Source organism: Protopterus annectens, chromosome 1.part1 (genome assembly GCF_019279795.1).
Source record: "Protopterus annectens isolate FY-2018-M chromosome 1.part1, PAN1.0, whole genome shotgun sequence".
Classification (NCBI taxonomy): domain Eukaryota; kingdom Metazoa; phylum Chordata; order Ceratodontiformes; family Protopteridae; genus Protopterus; species Protopterus annectens.
The window spans coordinates 1,759,521,546-1,759,544,733 of record NC_056726.1 but is presented as its reverse complement, the minus strand read 5'-3'; the positions used below and the strand labels follow the sequence as shown (position 1 = coordinate 1,759,544,733).

The following is a 23,188-nucleotide window of genomic DNA, read 5'->3' as shown; positions in this document are numbered from 1 at the left end:
CTTCACCAGAAGAAAATTAAAGTTTTGGAATGGCCCAGCCAAAGCCCAGACCTAAATCCAATAGAACATCTGTGGGTTGACCTGAAGAGAGATGTGCACAAGAGATGCCCTCACAACCTGACAGACCTGGAGCGCTTTTGCAAGGAAGAGTGGGCAAATATTGCCAAGTCAAGATGTGCCATGCTGATAGACTCCTTCCCAAGAAAACTGAATGCTGTAATTAAATCAAAAGGTGCTTCAACAAAGTACTAGTTTAAGGGTGTGCACACTTATACAACCAGCTTATTGTACGTTTTTTATTTTTTATATTTTTCCCCCTAACAGATTTGTTTGTTTTTCAATTGAATTGTACAAGTTATAGGTCACATTAAAGGTGGGAAAAGTTTTGAAATGATTTATTGCGGTCTCATTTTTTATATGATAAAAACCTGGCATTTTAACAGGGGGTGTGTAAACTTTTTATATCCACTGTACATTCAAAAGTTTATAAGTACGCACTAGGCAGAAGCCTAGCAAATTTCCCACTTTTTAAGCGAATCAGAGTAATATGTAAAATTGTCCCTGATTTTGGTTCTTTATCCCCCACATTACTCCTGGCTTTGTCCAGAATTCTTGAGCAAAGAAGTTGAGAGGTATACTTTCAGACACAAATGACATATGAAGGTCTGTTGTTCAAAATCTCAGTTAGTGCAATAAAGGGTATCACATCATCTTTGTATTGCAGAGGTTAAGATTAAAATTGTCATAACGAAACTGTAATATTATTATGGTTGAATGCTTTTCTTTCTCTTTGAACTATTTCTGTCCCATATCTGCTTCTTTCAGAAGCGCTGCATTAGCTTGTATTTGTAGCTGTACTTGGCAGCATGACTCCTGTGATTATGTTGACAGCTCATCTCAGCCTTAATGATGTAGTGTAGTAGTTTATAAATGACCATGTTAGACAATGAAATATCCCTGCCCATTAACATGTTCCCCTAGCTAAGTTACTCCAATATATGAGTGCAGCCATGGACAATAGACAATGTAGAAAAACAAGGAATCCACAATGGGTTACCAAAGTGAAAATGGAGATAAAATGAACTTCAACTGAAATTTGAAAGACAAGTTCTGGATGCAAATGGACTTTACAGTCACATTTCCTCAGAAAGGAGTAATTTTACGGTTATCTTCAAATTTTGACATAAAAAATTTAGATAAGAAACCAATTCGCCCACACTTAGCTATGCTTGCAGGGGCTAATGTTCCTGACCCCCAACTTAATTAGGCACACACTGGGACCACATTAATTTCAAGAGACAATAATGCATCTGCAGGTTATATGAGTAGATGTGATGTTAACTGTAAAATGAATCCTTTCTGAAGAATATTCTTTTACAATCTGAAACTATAAATTAAAATTAATCCTTTGGGCAAGGACTCTATGCCATGTTGCTACCCAAAAAAGAAACCTTGCCTTAGGGAGAGATGCTATAAAGAGAAATTTAAAACATTTGACTAACAAGCAAGCAACAAGGCAATCTGAAGTCTCTAAAAGAAGGCACTGAAAAATTCTTACAGCCAGCTGTAGTCGTGCTGCGTTAAACACAGTGTGTTATTTATTGTTCTAAATTGTCAATCATCTCTTTATTTACATGACACATTCTTATTTTTCAATCTACTTTACCATTATTTATATTTCACAAGTCAAAATAATAGCATTATTGCTTCTTTTAATATAAATCAGACATAGTTTAGCTGGTATGTTGCTCAATCTAACCACAAACATTATTCCTGATTCGATGCAACAAATCTATGTCATACTGAAAGAATGATGAAAATCTGTTTTTGTTTTAAAACAATGCCAATTTTACTATTTTGAATAAAATCATATTCTGACAAAGTCAAACTGAAAGGCGAAACACTAAATCTCTATCCCAGAGTGAATTTAGAATCTAATTTTTATCATCTGGGAATTGTGAGAATGCAGCCAGGCAAACCTTCTCAAAAAAGTACCAGTAGCCAAAGCCCTGGAAGAAGTATCAACAGTGTCATGCACACACCGTAAACAATGAGTAGTGACCTTTACAATAGATGAAACTAAGTAATTTAAAGAAGATTTTTCCTCTCAAGAAGAAACTACATGTAAAATTGTCTTCATACTTTCACACTTAGTTAAAACAAACTTTAGCATATGAGCCTGACAATTCAAAATTCTGATAACCAATGTTACAGAACTATATACTTTTCCCCCATAGCAATCAATAATGTTCCCATCCTTATCAGAAACAGTAGGATCGGAACTGACCAAGTGCTTAGCAGCAGTGGGATCAACTAGAGCTATAGCTACTGGGTCAGGTTTGGAAATAGTGCAAACATATTTAGAAGACTGAGAAACATTATATATTCTACTTACCTTTTTATGGATAGCTGGCTAACTATCAGGAAAACTGCAGGCAGTATTACACACATCCTGTAAAGCAGACAGAACAAGAGGATTGGGTGTTGAATCTGGAAAATCCTTCTGTAACAACTCAGTATTTTCTGAGGGACTAAAAAACCTCAGTGTTCACCCACTGAAAATACTGGCACATTCCAGCAATAGTCTCACAGAAATAGAAACCCTCACAGGGAGAATCAGAAACCGAGTCTAAATCAGGAATCTAAGGAACAAACGCATCTCTTCCTGCATCTTTCTGTTCAGATTCAGAATCTGAATCTCTTCAGGGAGAGATATCCCTCTTTCTTTTACCATAAACTACTTTACAAGAAGGATCAGTAGCTTGAATTAAACCCTGAGCCAGACCCATTAAATTATTCCTAGCCAAAGAAATTGGAGAAGGAATAGATACATGCCTTCCTTTTCTGTTTCTTTTTGACAGGCAAAAATCCATCTATGTTACTAATAGCAGCAGCAACTTTCACCAGACTGGGTATAGCATTCTGACTCAACAGGGAAACCTTCACCATTGCCTCTTCCAGGACCGACAAGAGTGGCTCTCCCTTGCTTATTGCCCATTGAGGAGTCCCCAATAGCCACAGAGGATATGGCTAACCCACAGTCCACACTGGCTGTTGGTGCTACACCAGAAGGATCCTGGGTAAAAGATGACTGGTCTGAGGTACAAGAAATAGCCACAGTAGTTAGTAGTCACCCACCTGCAGCAAACTGTTAGCCTGCTGTGGTGGCAAAGGCTTTGTTTATTTTTTTTCTTTTATGGCTGGAAGAAGGGCAGACTGTGGGGCCAGGAGTCTGTTCCATGGTTAAGCTGAAAATGGTCACTATTTCCCAGGGAGGACAAGCAACAAATGCTGGAAAACACCACTAGTCTACAAAGGTTACTTTTTTGACAGTAAACCACAGGAAAAAAAACACTTTAAAACATTATGACAGCCCCACAAAAGTAAAATAAACACAATTTCTCCACATTAAAACATGTTGCAGTTACTTTACACCACTTTTAAACTGACAAGAAAAATGTGATCTCCGTTTAAATGTACATTACAGTCACATGACAGTCTGTTAGAATACAACATTCTTAACTTTAAAATAACTTTCCTGAACAGGAAAGTGATAAAGCAGCAAAACAAATAAGAAAAAGGACGTTTTTTTTCCCAAAAGGAAGCCTATCTGCCCAGCAAAAGAACAGCACAAGTCGAGCATTGATCTTCAAAAGCCACGGAGGAGTGTACTTTGGTGTCAGTAATGCTCTGAAGGGCTTTGAGCCCAAACTTATCTTTTGGTCAACTCAGTTTAAGCTGCTTGACAGTTTGCGCATGTGGAAGGTGCCCTGAAGCTTTGGAAGCTGTCTGGCTGTTATATCCTAGGAAAATATAACCCATATAACTAAGGCTACTGCAGAAGATCAATACGATGAACATCAAATGCTCTAGCACAAAAAGCAGGAGATAAGGCTAATAAAAACCATAGTGATTTGCTTGCCATGGACTATTCAGATTTTCTATCATTCAGCTTGAATTTCTGCTGGAAATCTATTTTGCAATTGTATTGGTATTGCTTAAATATATTTGTATTTTTTTTTAGACACACACACACACACACACACATACACACACACATTATATATATATATATATATATATATATATATATATATATATATATATATAGGTCCCCTTCACCAAAATCCCATTTCTCTGACATTCATTTCACTGAGACCAAATCACCTAAAGTTCAAATTAGTGAAAATGTATTTCACTGAATCTCATTTCACTGAATTGTAAGCTATAGACTTGAAGTGACAGTGTGTAGAGTACTGTGAGGCAAGTAAAGGGTATATGCCCTCATCCCCACTGTAGTGCAACCTGGAGTTAGTATACACATTTAGGGGTGGTGTGGGTGGCACAGCCCCCCACGTTGGGGGGGTATGGGGGCATACCCCCCCCCTACTTAGTTTGGTTTTATATTGTCTGGTTTCTGCTAAGGAGATAAATAAGTAGTATTTCAGTTGTGGAAGGAGGTAGGCTTTACTTTTGTGAGTTTGTTTGTCTTTGGTTTCCCATTTAGTCTTGTGAAATATAACATTGTAAGCTGTCAGTGAAATGAGATTCAGTGAAATGAAGTTTTCAGTGTTGTGAACTTTAGGTGATTTCATCTCAGTGAAATGAATCTCAATGAAATGGGATTTCGGTGAAGTGAAGTAGATATATATATATATATATATATATATATATATATATATATATATATATATATCTATGATACACAAACAAAGCACCTCTTCAAACAAGATCACTGTAGTAACTAACTTTAAGATCAGCCTTTTCCAACAAAGTTGGTGGGCTTGTTCTTTTACCAAGTACAACATGACCAGTTTCAATTTGTGGCATTTCACAGCAATCATTCGTAAGGTAGAAAAACTCATCCAAAGATGGAAAGCTTACTTATCTAAATTTGACACAGGCTGCAGACCACACTATTTTAAATGCTGCAAGCTCATGCTGTATTTCTGAACTGCCCACATATTCACTAATTTGTGGTGTATATTGTGTTAAACACCTATGAATCATGGACAGAACTGTTTTCTCTAATTGCTGTTACTTTATGGCTTCTTCTTCATCAATATCTAGGAATGCAGCACATGTATCTCAAAATGGCATGCAAATCACTATCAAATTTACTAGCCTTACCCTCTATAACAATGTACTACTAGCAGAAGCTGAACCTAAAAAAAGCACTAAAATTTACTGTATACTCTTAATGAAGTGAGACTTATCTACCTCTAAGAATTCAGAAAAAGTGGGAACTGCCAGTGTTTGGACCTTTGCAACAGGTGTTCAAACCTATGTTCTACTGCAGTATCACAATCATTCCTGAGCCCCAAACAATATTTTATTGTGCATCACGTCAGTTGGCCTGCTAGACAGGGGTCCAGGGAAGTAAATACCGTGGGAAGAAAGAGCCAAGGAATTGTTATTGCTAGGCTTGTATAGGCCCTAGGGCCGATAGTCTAGTACCAACCTATGAACCTATAAAACGACTGATCAAATACATATTCTAAACATTATAGACAACTTTCAGTCCACAATGAATCCATAAAATGCATTAGTTTTAAAGCAGAATAACAGATTAAGCTCTACATTTTCAAAACACAGTGCATGCACTGGGCAAGATAACTCTCTTACATTTAACAGCTACAGTGATGTGGAAGCAAGACCATCTACATTTTAGGTGACAAGCAACTAAGAATGAAAATTGTCTGGGAAACAGTCAGTGCAAGCAAACACAGTAAGGGAGCTATTGACAGGTCTACTCAAGAAGGAAGGGTGAAGGAGTTTGACCCTCCGCCACCCCAGTGAAGAGTGGCTCTGTTGCATTCCACTGATTCCCACTACCAACAAGTTCCACGTGCTTCATGTCCTATGCCGGAACAGGTTACTATTACATGAACAAACTTTTCAAAGTTCGAATGTCATACGGTCGACACCATATGATTGAACTTTGAAAAGTTCAAAGGTTAAATGTAACCGCTCCATATGGTGCAGAATGGGAGAATTTCCCTTTTCTGCACTGAAGTGTGATCATGGAGTTGGTATATTTAAGTAGTGTTAAGGTAAGTTTTATTTATTTTTTGATGTTTTATTATATATTCTAAGTTTCAAACTTCGATCATATGTTGTCGAACATATGGGATTTGAAGTTTTGAAACTTCAAATATATAATATAGACCAGCTGGAACATGCATATCACTATGATATCACTGAGCAGCCACACTGTCAAGAGAATGAAGGAAAAAGCAGAATTTAAATTCATGAGACGGACTGCTGTGTCTACACTGTCCTCCTGCCTAACCCAAACAAACAGCTGAGACCCTCCATCAAATGAGAGCAATGGTCCTTATGCCTACTCTACTCTCTGGAGGTAAATTTCTTTACAGCACCACATAAGATGCAGAGGACTGTAAGAAGTGGAATCAGTGAGAACTTCACCCACAGTCTGAGAGTACAGCATCTGCACATAAATCGTAAGAAAAACAATCATCTCAACTACCTTAGAAAATACCTATACTCTATCCTCTAGGTCCTTTTTAAAATCACATTGTTTTGAATAAATACATCTACCCCAGAAAAGTCAGCAACAAAATGAATACATAACAGTTATAGAAGTTAAACATTTTCCTCAGCCTTTCCTTTACCATTTAGTGGCGCTGTCTCTCTTCTCTAAATCTGTAAATCCAGAGCTGAGGAACATGTCTTTGTAAATGCGCCCGCAGATGCAATAGAGATCAGAAGCAACTCTATCACTTGCCTCTATCACAGGCAGAATCACAGACAGGGCCTTCTCTCTGTCACCTGGAAGATTCCTCCTGCAGAGAAAAGGAGACAGAATAATCGGTGAAAAAAAACAAATCTGACATCAAAAAGGACCCATCATGCTTCATAATGTACTATGCTTTCACTCACCTACATCTTCATTTAATCTTATACAAAGCAATTATAACCCAAGTAATAAAAAAATTACCACTTAGTGTATATAGTATCTAATATAGACCAATCTTACTTCTCTGTTTTGTTAACTTCTTATTTAATTGTACTGGCATAAATTCAGAAGATTAAGGTTCTACAGAATAGATAAATACTTATAGAAAGAAAAACTAAATGCCTTGGTCCCATACTCGCAAAAGTACTGTCTTCTGCAGAATGCCTTGTGTATAATGCCTCCTTCAATTAAAGAACCAACCAATATGCATAACCTGCAAAATACATGAAGCACATCTTTCTCTGTTACATTTTCTAAACAGCAAACTACTCTAAGAAAATTAGATCGGCATAGTCTACAAATATTTATAAAGAAACTAGACAAATGTATGGACATTAAGTAATAGACTGAAGCCTATAAAGCTATGACTTCATGTTTTATGACATTTACCACTGACCATGTGTAATAGCAGTTATGTGCATAATCTCACTGCCAAAAAAATATTTTGGAAGAAATTGGGTATATGTGTTTTCTGATTGAACTACTAATCACATCACATATAATCCACCAATGTTATGCCCACTTGACTTCTTCTGAAGCAGGGCAAAAAAAAAACAAAACACCTCACCATAAACTAAACTTACAACACAGCAATACTAAAGGCTTTTATGGAGTCATTTACTTTTGAGACTTGCAGTTTACAAAGTTATCTTAGCTGTCTAGTAACTTGATGGTTGCACATACCTTTCGGTAACATGCAGTGATGCAATACTATTCATTATTACTTTATCTATCTACAGTTCATCTAAAAATCATAGCAACATATATAAAGTTGAAGACCATATAGTCAATTTCTAAATCTGAAATCAAAACTCTGAATATTAATATCACAGTGCCTGTTTTTAATCATGTACTTACTAACTTCAAGATCACTGTAAATTGAAGAAGGATGGAATACTCAGAAATACCACAATTTCAGGCATACCTCGTACCATGCATTTATGTGTTTTTAGACTATGTCATTTGGACATTATGTTTTTCATAAGTTATTGTAATTAGACATCTGGGTCTTGAGATTGTGTATTTAGACATGATTCTGTCAGCTAAAGTAAAGGTAAACCACAAAATATTATACACATGCTGCTAATTTCTCAGTGTGGATATGTGAGAGAATTCAAACTCATAAATGCAGCTACCTTTATGTCTATTCATCTGTAAGGTCTGCTCTTTATTTGTGGTACAACTACAACTATGTATACCATGATGAGCTTTAAAAGTTGTGTTTCACTTGTGGTATTCAAGTTTAAGTTTATTATAGCGGATAAGCCCCAAATACTTTGCAGCAACAAGATTCAAACAAATAATTACTAAATCAACAGTAAGAAAATCAGGTAGAATGCAGACTACTCATTTTCATATCTGCCTCCAAGAAACACTGCCGCACTCCAATCTCCAAATATATATGCAGATTTATTACAAACTCAACCCTCCATGAGCATCACTGTATCACCCTAGAAAAAGCCAAATGGCTACCTGTAAAACAAAGATCTAACCTATTATTAGGATCCCAAGTCTACAAACTACTCCAACTCCAGATATTTACTCTGTTTGCACCACATGAAAAGATCTCCTTATGCAACCTGAGACACTATTCACAAGCTCTCCCCATTGACCTAAAGGTAATCAACACTTACACCAAATTCAGAATGCAACTCAAAAAGTACTTCTTCATACAAGCCAAATACTCATGTAATACACTTTCACTATCTCCTTTCCACTTCTCTTCTTCTCTTCTTAGAAAATTACTGAGGATGGACTCACTTTAGAAACTAATGCATATATTGTACATTGCACTCTGCGTGTTTACTAGAATGTATATATAAAGTTTTTCTGTATAATTAATCTGAACTTCTCTGTTGTTTCTTACATTTCTGCATTTTTTTTGTTTGTGAAATGTTTTGTATTTCACTCTGTCTGAGCTTTCAATTGGTCAATTTTGATCAGTGCATTACCTCAGTAGGCAAATATAAATAAAAAAAACAAACATCATGGGAATTTTGAAATACTATTAACACATATGATGAAATAAACAACAGAGAATAAATGGCTGGATTCAGGTAAGGCTGCCATCAGTGGTAAACCCTAATATGGGTGGCTATTCCTGGCAGTGTCCCTTTCTGATTTATAGACAGGCTCACCACAGTGTTCCTATATGATCTGTAGGCATACCTCTCAACTGTACCGAATCTATCGGTTTTTACCAGTTTTTGAGGTCCAAATAATGGGGGTGCCACGTTTCCCAATTTTTTTTTTGCCTTTTTTTACTGACATCATCACATGCAAGGGCGTGCGCGGTGATGTCAGCTTCGTGAGCAGCCTGCCAGCCTGTCGGAATTCAGCTGAGGCTGCTGGGCTGAGTTCACAGTTTGTTTGTTTGCACGTGCTGGACTAGTCACGTCTCACACGCTGCAATCGAGGGTAGGGATAGGGAGTAATTAGAGAGAGGCGGGACACACACACAGTCAGAACGAAGAAGCCAGAGTGAGCTGAGCACTGTGAGCAGCTGATAATAACACACAACACAAGGGCAGAGTCCGGCAGACAGTGATTTTTTTCTTTTAATTTAAAATAAGTTGTTTGTTTATTTTAGTTTCTAATTCTAACTTAGAAGAAGGCAGGCAGGACTCGGCAACCCTGTCCACAGTCCCCCCGGCAGCAGAGCAGCAGAAATGTCTACTCAATGGACTCGGAGCTGTAAAGCGGTGAATTCGTATGGAATTTATTTCTTCTGCTACTGCTTCTTCCTCGGCTCCTCCTGCACATCCAAGCAGGTAAAATAAAAGTAAAATGAATTGTTCTGAGCAGTGAGCACTCATATTATAATAAATGACTGACCGATCGTCCTTCTCTTTCGTGTAACGAATTAGCAAACAAGTTAGGTAGTTCTAGACCCTTTTTTATTTATTTATTTTTGAGAGCATTAAAGTGACGAGTTTTGGAGTTGGTGTCAAGTTTGACAGATTTGTTATAGTTTTGTGTAATTTAGACAGCTACTGGATCTGTACATTTTTAAAAAAGCATACATCTACAACTTGTGGACAAAGTTGGATTTTATATTTATTACTGTTTCATTCAGCAAACATACTTTTGGTTTCTCATAGTAATGCTGTTAAAAGTCACTAGCGCTACCAAGATTTCAGGATCTTAAAATAAGTAAACCATTGTTGCACATTCTTTCTGTTTTTTTTTCAGAGCTGCAAAATAACTTACCATGACATGTTATTTTTAATAGCTGTGTTTCCAACAGACATTTCAATCAGTTGAAAGTCTGCCTTATGAAACTGGAGGTTTTAATTTAGCTCATAAACCAGCATAGAATGTTTCTTAGGTCAGTTACTATTCTCAAAACGCCAAACTGTAAGCTACCAGCATAGACTCAACAATCACCCACATATATATTCTCATAATAATGTGAGTTAATAGTTTTGAATTTTTTATAGCCTGGCTGACATATAAAAGAAAACATAGCCATAATAATATATACAAAATATAATCCAAAAAGCACATTTTATATGACTGCCCTTCGTTCATTATTTTTGTACTGTTATAGTGTGCAATAAATAGTAAATGAACAGTGATAGCCATGTATTTGGGAGAAATTGCCTACAGTGCAAGGCTAGTCGGTGTCACATTTACAACATTTAGCATGAATATCCAGTAACGTATCTTTTTTAATGTATTTATGTATATTTTCTCACTGGGTATTGATACTGTCAGTTTCCACACCATGGAACCAAACAGAAAGAAAACTGGCGAAAACACAGCGTCAGAAGACTAGGTCCAAAAGAGCACCAAAATTGAGCTTTAAATTCCCATCTATTTGTTGACTTGACTGTTCCAGACCTTGCGTTGTCAACTTTGAAATTTGTGGCTACCAACTTAGGGTAAGCTTTGCCCTGTTGGTATGCCAGTCTGTCTCTATTTAGCTTTTTAGCTTTAGTATTTTTCAATTTAACCAAAAGAGCATCAATGCTATTAAATATTCTGGTGTAATCATATTTATACCTAATAAAGTCCAGGTCCAGTTTAATTAAACTGTCCAAGTCATTTATTTCTTTGGTAATAGTTGAAATACATAAAGAGTAATGTTTAATCAACAACTCAAGAAGTTGAGACCCCTGATTGTCAAGAAGAGATCTAAATTCAGCAAGAAATGTCCCATCAATGAACAAACCTGTAGGTACAAAAGAGCTACGTAGGCCTTTAGGTATAACATGATCGTGAAGGCACTGCTTGAAGTAAGAAACTTGAGGTTCAACTTCAAAGTTGACAACGCAAGGTCTCAAGAGATGACTTCCAATGATCAAGAACAGTCAAGTCAACAAATTGATGGGAATTTAAAGCTCAATTTTGGTGCTCTTTTGGACCTAGTCTTCTGACGCTGTGTTTTCGCCAGTTTTCTTTCTGTTTGGTTCCAGTTTGTCTCGTCCTATGGCTTCAGGAGGTCCAGGTAGTCCGAGGAGCCCGAACCCTTCGGGTTCGTCAACCCGTCTTGATACTTTGGATGACTTCGATATGCCGTCACTTTTTAAAGTGATCTCCCAACAGCTGGTCACACTTAATAGACGGTTAGACTGTCTTGATGAGAGAATCTCTAACAACGGTACACAAATTCGGATGGAAGGTGGCCATTTACAGCAAGGCTCAATTCAACAGTCATCTGGGTCTAGCAGTTTCTTCATTCCAGCGGCGCAACCTCTCCCTTCAGCTACTCTTAGTGGTATTCCAACATTGCCTTCTTACAGCGAACAACAAGGCAGTACAAACAACCAGCATGCTGATAACATGGGGCAAGTTCCTGCAGCAGCTTTTCCGATCCTGGCGGATTCTAACTCACCGCTTATTGGGATTCCTGTTCTTAGCGAATGGATTAATGGAACCGAAGGGCTCCTTTTCACACAACAACAAGCACAGGGATTACCGGCAGTGAGTACGAACTTGGCTAATCTTAATAACAACAATATTATCAGCAACTTAAAAATTTTAGACTATAAATTAGTCAAACTAAAAAAACTCCAGCTTGAGGTTTCTTACTTCAAGCAGTGCCTTCACGATCATGTTATACCTAAAGGCCTACTTAGCTCTTTTGTACCTACAGGTTTGTTCATTGATGGGACATTTCTTGCTGAATTGAGATCTCTTCTTGACAATCAGGGGTCTCAACTTCTTGAGTTGTTGATTAAACATTACTCTTTATGTATTTCAACTATTACCAAAGAAATAAATGACTTGGACAGTTTAATTAAACTGGACCTGGACTTTATTAGGTATAAATATGATTACACCAGAATATTTAATAGCATTGATGCTCTTTTGGTTAAATTGAAAAATACTAAAGCTAAAAAGCTAAATAGAGACAGACTGGCATACCAACAGGGCAAAGCTTACCCTAAGTTGGTAGCCACAAATTTCAAAGTTGACAACGCAAGGTCTCAAGAGATGACTTCTAATGATCAAGAACAGTCAAGTCAACAAACAGATGGGAATTTAAAGCTCAATTTGGTGCTCTTTTGGACCTAGTCTTCTGACGCTGTGTTTTCGCCAGTTTCCACACCATACTGGCATTATTTGGTCAATTATTTGCTACTTTCATGTCCATTGGTATTGATGACTGCTCACCAGCTCAGAGTGAGGAAAGGGAGAAGGAGAGCAGTCACTGAAGTAAAAGTGAAGGAGTAAAGCAGCCCAAGACCATCATCCAGGTTCTCAGTAGTTATTCTGCAATCAAACTGCAGCTTTAATGTCATATACATAATCACAGCATAACTGTATAATTTAAATGGAGAAAGTGCTATGGTTTACTGCACAAAGTTACAAGGAGCAGTGAAGTGTGATGACAAGCAGAAGTAGTAAAAAGCACAAGCTAGTACTAAAGGATCAATTGCAGTGATTCCTCATCTTCTCCCTTCCCACTGAACATCATTGCTACACATTTAAAAAATGGTTACCATTTACTACAGGGTATGGGTCTGGGGCCATATTTTGGTTGTCTGTTCTTCAGTCTGCATTTGAAAGTTGATATCCCACAATTCCATTGGAGTGGGCGGGGTTACATAAGTATGAATGCAAACTGTATGTTAATCACCATACAGATTTGTACCTATTTTTCATGGGCCTTTGTCCAGAATTTTGATGTTTCCAGGTTGAGAGGTATGTCTGTAGGATCAGGGAAGTGAATCACCTCCTCAGCTGAGGAGAGTGTATACTAATTAGCCATGTGATGGTGGCCTCATTCATTACAATTATCTACAAACAGGGTTCCATATGTACTATGTTTGTACTAAGTAATAAAATAATAGCTAGAACTGTCATTACAAAACTATAAAATACTCTGAATCATATTTCTATCCTAAAATATAACTGCACATTTTTATAAATTCAATTCCATTTTTACTTAACAAACATACATTCAAACTTCCATATTGTGAAACCTATTCAAATAATGATCAAATAAGACCAAATAATGTCCATAAAACTGCAGTCTCTTTTGTAGCAGATACATTAACAGGGACTCTACATCATTGTTCTCTAACCCATTTGGTCAAAAGCACCAACTGCCCAGTTGAAGGGTGGCTGTATTTACATTACTAACACTCACTGTGGTAATGTGGAAATAAGAACAGATAATAAAGTAATAAGGAGGATAACAGGAACAAGACAAAGCCATCTGGCAAAAGAGGTTTAAGAGGTAAATCTTTATTAAAAAGCGATTTCAACACATGAAGTGAACCAGCCTTGAATGTGATAAGAGTTACTGTATCATGTGTGAAAACCCAGACTACACCCATATTAGGAGCTCTACTGCTTTGGTAGGGCTCATTTCCACAGGGGAAAAAAGCAAAAACAGAAAAATAAAAACCTAATAACAGTACCATCCCTTCTCCACACATCCAGTCATTAATGTCATCGGTAAAATTAAGCAGGATGGGGCTCACTAGTATAAATTCATATGGATTTTACAACAGATCCTGCAGCATTTTAGCGACTTTGGGACTTTATGTACTCTACAACTGTTCTAATTGCTCCTAGTGCTGATTCACCCAGCAACTATAGTAAGATGTTCTGATTTCAACCTTTCACATACTGACGTCTCACTCAGTATTATCCATTATTAATAGGCAGCTCCAAAATAGTCTTAAATAGCTACTTTCAATGCAACTATCTCTAAAAAATGTTAGAAATCCAGAAGATCAAGGCTAAATCGAAGTAGGATTCCCCACTTAACCTCTTCTTTACTCTTAAAATTCTATCTTATGTAGGATTCCTGTTCACTTGTCTTTCACCCATACTGCTATGCCTCGAGACAGAAGGTCATTTCAAACTGCTTTAAGCACAATGTTCCATCACGACACAAGATTCACACATACCATCCCAACACTCATACTGTTATGTCACTATGTAGGATTTCTTTTCTCAAGAACTCAGAACTACCATTTTCACATCAATACTTTTTCCCTACGCATGATATTACTTCACATCTGCAATATTCTCTGCCTTTCCAGGATTTCTACTTGTCTTTCTCACAACCAGAATATTATGTCCTTAACAAAGATATCCATAAAGTTTTGTATCCTACATAAAAGTCTATCATATCCTCCTTCTGCACATAATGTTCTTTTCTTATTAGTACCCCATTCTTCTCCATCTATACTGTACTCTATGAAATATTCCCAAATATACAATGGCTGGACATTAATATTCAAAAACGAGCATGCTGACTGGGCAGCCCAAACTGTGAGACCATTGTAAAGCAAGCATATAGCAACAGGAAAAGTCTGACCACTAAAGTATCATTGAGTGGCTGTACTTTCCAATCAGCATATACAACAATCTTGTACATGTTGAATGCATAGGTAAGGTACTAAGTTAGCCACAAAGTTCTCTGTACATGAAAAATCAAATAACTACAAAAAAAAAAAGAGAGATTAAATATTTACCTGACTTTTCTTCTACACAGAACATTGCCGCTGACACATTTGCTTACGAACACCTCCCTCATGTACAACAGTTCAATTCAGACAGATATTTTTCTGGTACACCAAAGATGTAAAAACTTTCCAGCAAAACGGTTCCTTTACAGTAAGCTGCAAGGTGTGAGACTGCGTGCGAGTGTGTGGTGTGAATGAACTACCAAAGCAAAGCTAGCCACCCGGTGGTGTAAACTATGGCTCTAGATGATTGTCACTGTTAAAGTGACACCCCGACCCCAAACGCAAAAAAATGGAAAAAAGGGGTTGTGGATGGAAGGATGGATTAGCACACATGGTCCCTACCTTCTAGAGAATTCAGCCCAAAAGCTACACAACCAACTCATAAACACAAACATGTGATATAAACATCCTGCTTCAAAACAATGTAAATTGAATCCAACCAGAGCAATTACCCCTTATGCTGCTACCAAAACTTTCATTATTGTACTATTCACTCACTACCAACCCATTCAAAGAACTCAAATTCTGCAAGTCATCTTAATAAACAACCACACTGAAATATCTTAAAACTAACGTTCACACAATAAGTAACCAACCTACGAGGTTTACAAATAACACCAGCACATCAGTTCAAGTTATTTACTTCCTTGCAGCTTTACAAATATTAAGCACTGTCTGCAAATTAGGAGCTGTCACTGAATTTCACAGTCATACAAATTTTCTCCAGGAGGGACTGACACAGACAAACAATTGGTGTCAGAGCCATGGACTAAAACTAAATGCCAAGAAATGCATAATAGTATCCTCTGGGAAGTCATCCATCCCTGGTAACTATCATATTGACAACACACCCCTTATAGATGACCCAGTAGTCAGAGACTTAGGGACACACATAGATAGTAATCAAGCCTTTGATCATCACATGTCTACAGTGGTGAGGAAATCAATCTATGTTGCGCAACTTATAAAGAAAGGTATGGCATCTAAGTCGAAGGAAATCACTGTTCCACTATATTCGGCATTCATCAGACCTATCATTGAGTACCACGCCTCCTTTGGTATTAACTAACCAGGCATAACCAACAATTGTAACATCCATAGAGGTTCCTCACTACAAGAATACATGGCGTAAATAATATTTCATATGCAAACCACCTTAAGGTCCTATCCCTGTATTCTGTCTCCTACATGCTTTTGAAGGGAGATCTAAGCGTGGCATACAGGGCATTGGTAGACCCCACCCTGATGGAACTCCTGCATATCCACAAAACAAACACCACAATTACCCATTCTAAAGACTTAAACCTTGCCTGTGATATAAATAGGTCCTGCTGGAGAGATTGGTATGTATCCCAGAGACTACACCATCTATGGATCAGGCTCCCCATCCATGTGAAGCATAGTTCCTCCCTAACCCAATTCAAGTGCAACTTGGACAACTGGATAGGAAACCAGAAATTCATCCCTGGTTTGGCACCTATGTCTCTAATGCACACAGGTAACCTGTAAATGTTTCATCTCCCAGACCCATGCTTACACTTATCAAGGGTATCAGAACTTGTCAGAGATCTGGGATGCATGGCTAGGCTTAAAGAGGCCCTTGTAGTCGTTAGCCTAGTAAACACATATGAACCTATGTGAGCCGTATGCATTATAGGCTCATAGGTTCATAGGTAAGTACTAGGCTATCAGCCCTAGAGCCTATATAAGCCAAGCCAAAAGAGGTTACCTGGCTTTCGCCACCCAAGAAAATTATTTTCCTGTGCCCCTGTCAAGCAGAGCCACAGAAGTGATCCCCGGGGTGAATTTCCTTTTTCCCATCCAATTGTCAAGATTTCTCTTAAAGAGGGCTAATGAGGAGCTTTGCTTGACATGAATGGGCAGTCAGTTCCAGAGCATGGGAAGTCTCTGGGTCAGGAATCCATCCCTCCAGCATGTTCTGTTTATTGTGGTGACAAGGTTTAGATCCCTGGAGCGGGTAGCTCGGAGAGACTGGGATTTCTTTAAGTGTAGCATGTCCATCAGATCTGGGTTAGACATGGCTTTGTATGCTAGGCAGAGGACACCTCTGAGTAGGTGATATGCGAAGGAGTGCGTATGGCATCTGTTTGAGGCTGGTAATCCTCTTAGTGAGGCACTTCTGTGGCCTTTCTAGTTGTTGTAGATGTCTTGCGAGGTACATGTCAAATGGGGCAATGTACTGTATAATGGGTCTAATGAGGGATGAGCAGAGAGGAATGATGACCTCTTTTATTCTGGAGGAGAACCCCTTTGTGATGAGGTGTGCCAGGTAGAAGGATTTCTGACTACTGTGGCAACGTGATTATCAAAGGAGAGACAAGTGTCCACCTGTGTCCCAAGGTCTTATATCACACTTTCAGTGTTTAGTAGGCTACTGCCTATGTGGTAGTTCATGGGTATGGTGCTTTTCCCAAAGGGGATGACAATGCACTTCCTGGCATTGAGCTTGAGGCCATGACTTTGACAACAAGCGTTAGTCTCAGTGAGGCCTATTTGTAGAATGGCCACATCCTTAGGTAATTCTATTATGGCACCGTTTGCAGTCATCTGTGAACTTTGTCAGCCAGAGACCAGCTGTATTAGCCTGGACTTCTGAGAAGTAGATACCAAACAGGAGAGGATCCAGGACCGAACCTTGTGGTACTCCACTTGTCACTGGTCTGAAATCGGATTTGGAGTCGGCTACTTTCACTGTGTCGGTTTTGTAAATGAGCCAGTTGGCCACCCATCTTGTGACAGAGGGATTTATGCCCAGACCAGTGAGTTTATCTATAATACCAGAGTGAGGAATGGTGTCAAAGGCCTTGGCGAGGTCAAGATAGGCTGTGTGCACCACCTTACCCTCGTCTACAGCTCTAGTGACTGCTTCAAAGAAGTCAGTCAGGTTTAGGAGGCATGATCTACACTTTACAAACCCAAACTGAGTGAAGTCCAGTGCTTGGAGGTTATCTATGTCTTTGTTTATAAGCTCCAGGATGATGCGTTCCATGGCCTTGCAGACCAGGCTCATCAGGCTAATGGGTGGCAGTTCCCGGGGTAAGTGGTGGTGCCCCCCCCTTGTGGAGGGGGATAACCATCGCTGTGCACCGTTCCGTAGGCACAAAGCCTGAAGTGAGGCTATGGTTAAACAAGGTACTTAGGTGGGGTGCCAGTTTGTTCTGTAGTTCGTGCAGAATGCAGCCTGGGTTGTTGTCTAGTCCCATGGATGCTGTGTTCTTGGCTTTGGAGAGTTCGGTCTTTACTTCTGTATCCATGATTACAGGGGCTTTGCAATCTTCAGGTATGGAGATGGGCCCTTTGCGAGGTGAGGGGGGTAAAGTTTGCAGTGAACCTGTCTGGCAGGATGCTGACGATATCAGTTGGTTCAGTAAATCTAGTGCCGTTGTGCTGTAGCTCAGAGCAGATCTGGGTGTTGCCATTGAGATTCTTGACACAGCTGTAGAAAGTTTTGTGGTTGTCTTTAGAATCCCTGGCTATTTTATTTTTGTAACTACCTTTGCAGAATATTATGAGGGATCTCGACTTCTTACTGAGGCTGACCAGGGAGTTCCTGCAACCATGGGAATTTACTCTTTTTTGCAACAGTTTCTTCCTTCTGTTGTAGAATTTGTTTATGGCAGGACCCCACCAGATTGGCTACCATTTTTTTGAGGATAGCATCTTGGTTCTGTTGAGGATGGCATGATCCATGCACTCGTGTATGTGCTTATACAGTTCATTTGTATATGATTCAGCAGACGTGCCTCTATTTTCCATCTATATGAGTGTCATGAAGTTAGCCACTTCTGTCTTTAGAAGCATTAAGTTGGCTTTAGAGAAGTTTTTTACAGCGGTTTCCTTAATGGGGAGTGTGGGCGGGATATGGATGTCTAGGATGATTAGCTTGTGGTCAGATCTGACCAGCGTGCAGTTGACCTCTGGCATTGAGTATCTGTTACCCATATTGGTAATGACCAGGTCCAGGATGTCGCCGCCCCTGGTGGGGGTATGGACAAGCTGATCCAAGGCGTTGGAATTTATGAATTCCAGAAAACATTGAGAAAATGAGTCAGTACATGAGTGGTTTTCCCAGTTGATGGTGGGGTAGTTGAAATCTCCCATTATAAGGGTATTGGGCTGTACCTTGATATTATTCAGTATACCGAGAAATGTGGAGTGGGCGTCCTGGGGCATGGCGGGGGATCTGTAACAAGCTACAACCTGAATTGCAGTCTTGCTCAGTGTTAATTGTACTTGGATAATTTCGGATGTATTATGTTGAGCAACTAGCCTGGAGGTGTGGATATCCTTTATGAATATGGACACACCTCCTCCTTTAGTGTTTTGGTCCAGGTTAGGTGACAGAAAGGTGTGGTAAGAATTGTAGCCTGGTAATGCAGGGGTGTTCTCTGGAGCCTTGAACCAAGTTTCTGTCACTGCACAGATGTCAATATTCTCCATCTTAAGGAGTGCCTCGAGTGAGTGCATTTTGAGGTTTAGACTTCTAGCATTGAGTAGCATTAGCCTTAGATATAGTTTGTTTGTTTGTACCTATTATGGTGGTGCAGTTGATGTTTGAGCCTTGCCTAAAATAGGCACTATAAGGGTGGCAAGAGCCTTACCCAGTATCCAGAATCCCAGAGGCGACAGGTGTAGGCCATCACTGGCAAAGCAATGTGGTCTGTTGATCATGTCGTCCCAGGCAGACCGACACTGGATCCCCTTAGAATGACACCAGAAGCTTAGACAAATGTTGAAGTCCATCATTCTGTTTTTGTACTGTGGCATCATTCTGGGTGATGGCAGGATGTTACTCAGAGCTAGTGTCATACCTGCCTGGGTACATGGTCAGAGAGCTCCTCCATGTCTCTTTTAATGTAGTCCAGGGAGGTACATCTCAGGTCATTCACACCAACATGGACAATGACAGAGTCATATTTGTAGTGGTTGTGGATTGACCTGAATGCGTGAGTTATGTGGTGGATCCTGGCACCCAACAGGCAGGTGACAGTAACTTTCTCCTTGTTTAGCTTGGTGAGAGGGATGTCAGTGTGCCTGACTATAGAGTCACCTATTACTAGTGTGTTGGATACGTTGTTTTGCCTTATAGGCTGAGAATGGGTGGCACACTGATTTTGTGGGCTATGTGTCATTCGGGTAGTGTTGTGAGGTAGTGGTTTCCTGCATTTCGGTTTTGGAGGTCTCTGTTGTTAGGGCAGATTTTTATTGAGAGCCTACGCAAATGTAGGTGTGTGTCTTATGTTACCATGTGTGGGTTTGGGTGGTGCAGGTTTTGATGGACTATGTATTGACTGCGTTGTGGTGCAGGTGTCCTCTTGACTGTCTAGTCCAGTCTTGGCTGGAGAGAGATTGGCTTCCAGTTTGGCTATATAAGTGCAGCTCTCACAGGTTGTAGTGTTGGGTGGTAGGAGGAGAGGGTTGTCAGTGTACATGAGGCAATTGCTACATTGCCCCAAAATGCCCAGATTCATCAGGTGGACAGGGGAAAAAACCGAGAGCAAACCCTTAGACATTCCTGGTTAGGTGCTTATTAATTTAAGTACTAAAACTGTTTTCCTCCTGATAAGTGGGGAAAGTTGAGTGCTGCAGTAATTTGAAGATTATTTAGTGCTTGCAATGAGTTTTGGACAAGTGCTGAGCACAAAGAAACAGTTTAGAGTGCTAAAACTAGAAAACTGGCTAGTTCTAAGGGAAAATCAAAAGAGTAGACTTTCTGGCACCGGGAATAGTTTAACCGTAGTTAGGCGGTGCTGCGTAATGCGCAAAACTGCACAAATACAGGTTTTTAAACACAAAGATGAAGGGGATAGAAATAGCCCAAAATGGCCAATAAAACTACAGATTCTGAGCTGAAACCACTCCTCCAGCGAGAGATAGGCTGCTCAAAGATCACCACTTTCACTGATGAACATAGAAGCTTCCCTCATTCTTAGTAAGGTCTAGGCAACACAGAAACTACAAAACAGCCCGGAATTCAGCAACATCTGAAAACTGTACTCTACTGGTTATAGAAAGGCGGAAAATGAGTAGAGAGATAGGATTTTTCTGTTTTTTTTTTTTTTTTTCGAAAATTAAAACAGATACAGTAATGCAAAAATGTTTTGAGGCAGTAAAATGGCTAGCGCACTTGAGTGTGTAGCCCTCAGCAATTAAGCAGTTGAAAAACACTTAAAAATGAGCAGTTAAAGTGCAAACAGTATCAGAATAAAAAAAAAAAAACAGTTCAAAATAAGTAGCAAAGTTAAGAAGAAATGCTCGGAATAGTGTGGTTAGTGAATATAAGCAATAAAAACCAACAACAAGGTACTTAATCCACTCAAAGTCTCTTTTTTCTCCTTCTGCTGCTGTAGACCTCTGCAGGACACCCAGGCAGGCTCTTGCTGAGGTAATACAAGCGCAAAAACCTCGCAAACACGGGTTTTTAAACAGAAAGATGAAAGGGATAGAAATAGCCCAAAATGGCCAATAAAACTACAGATTCTGAGCTGAAACCACTCCTCCATCGACAGATAGGCTGCTCAAAGCTCACCACTCTCACTGATGAACAAAGAAGCTTCCCTCTATCTTAGTGAGGTCTGGGCAACACAGAAACTACAAAACAGCCCAGAATTCAGCAAAATCTGAAAACTGTACTCTGCTGGTTATAGAAAGGCAGGAAATGAGTAGAAAGATAGGATTTTTCTGGTGGGGGGGTTGTTGTTTTTTTCGAAAATTAAAACAGATACAGTAATGCAAAAACTTTTTGAGACAGTAAAATGGCTAGTGCACTTGAGTGTGTAGCTCTCAGCAATTAAACAGTTGAAAAACACAAAAGCTAACAGTTAAAGTGCAAACAGTATCAGAATTAAAAAAACAGTTCAAAATAAGTAGCAAAGTTGATAAAAAATGTTCGGAATAGTGTGGTCAGCGGATATAAGCAATAAAAAGCAAAAACAAGGTACTTAATCCACTCAAAGTCTCTCTTTCCTCCTTCTGTTGCTGCTGTAGAACTCTGCAGGACATCCAGGCAGGCTCTTTCTGAGCGGAAACACAGGTTTTTGGATATTAATATTCAAAAACGAGCATGCTGATTGGGCAGCCCAAACAGTGTGCCCATTGTAAACCAAGCATATACCGACCGGAAAAGTCTGTTAGCTAAAGTATCAGGCTAGGCTTGTATAGGCCCTAGGGCCGATAGCCTAGTACCAACCTATGAACCTATAAGTGGCTGTACTTTCCTATCAGCATATACAACAGTCTTGTACATCGTGAATGCATTGGTAAGCTACTAAGTTAGCCACAAAGTTCTCTGTACATGAAAAATCAAATTACTACAATAACTACAAAAAAAAAAAAAAAAAGAAAAAGAAATCAAATATATACCCCTGACTTTTCTTCTACACAGAACATTGCCGCTGACACATTAGCTTACGAACACCTTCCCCATGTACAACAATTCAACTCAGATATTTTTCTGGTACACCAAAGATATAATAACTTTCCAGCAAAATAGTTCCTTTACAGCAAGCTGCAAGGTGTGAGACTGAAAGTCCGAGTGTGTGGTGTGAATGAACTACCGAAGCAAAGCTAGCCACCCGGTGGTGTAAACTATGGCTCTACATGATTGTCACTGTTGAAGTGACACCCCGACCCCATGAGCAAAAAATCGGAAAAAAGAGGTTGAGGATGGAAGGATGGATTAGCACACATGGTCCCTACCTTCTAGAGAATTCAGCCCAAAAGTTACACAACCAACTCATACACAAACATGCAATATAAACATCCTGCTTCAAAACAATGTAAAGTGAATCCAACCACAGCAATTACCCCTTATGCTCCTACCAAAACTTTCATCCTTGTACTATTCAGTCACTGCCAACCCATTCAAAGAACTCAAATTCTGCAAGTCATCTTAATAAACAACCACACTGAAATATCTTAAAACTAACGTTCACACAATAAGTAACCAACCTACGAGGTTTACAAATAACACCAGCACATCAGTTCAAGTTATTTACTTCCTTGCAGCTTTAAAAATAATAGACACAATGTGCAAATGAGGAGCTGTCACTGAATTTCACAATGACACAAATGTTCTCCAGGAGGGACTGACACAGACAAACAACTGGTGTCAGAGCCATGGACTAAAACTAAATGCCAAGAAATGCATAATAGTATCCTTTGGGAAGTCTTTCATCCCTGGAAAATATCAGATTGACAACACACCCCTTACAGATGACCCAGTAGTCAGGGACTTAGGGACACACATAGATAGTAA

General features: G+C 39.1%; 1 protein-coding gene across 1 annotated transcript in view; it reads right to left on the bottom strand.

The window, feature by feature from the left end:
• The window catches only part of MAP3K6 (mitogen-activated protein kinase kinase kinase 6), a 1,891,200-nt gene that overhangs the window by 1,310,552 nt on the left and 557,460 nt on the right, over positions 1 to 23,188 (bottom strand). Inside the window, exon 7 of the mRNA XM_044084347.1 lies at positions 6,636 to 6,806. Within this exon, the coding sequence (XP_043940282.1) occupies positions 6,636 to 6,806 (171 nt within the window). The remainder of the gene's footprint in view (positions 1 to 6,635; positions 6,807 to 23,188) is intronic.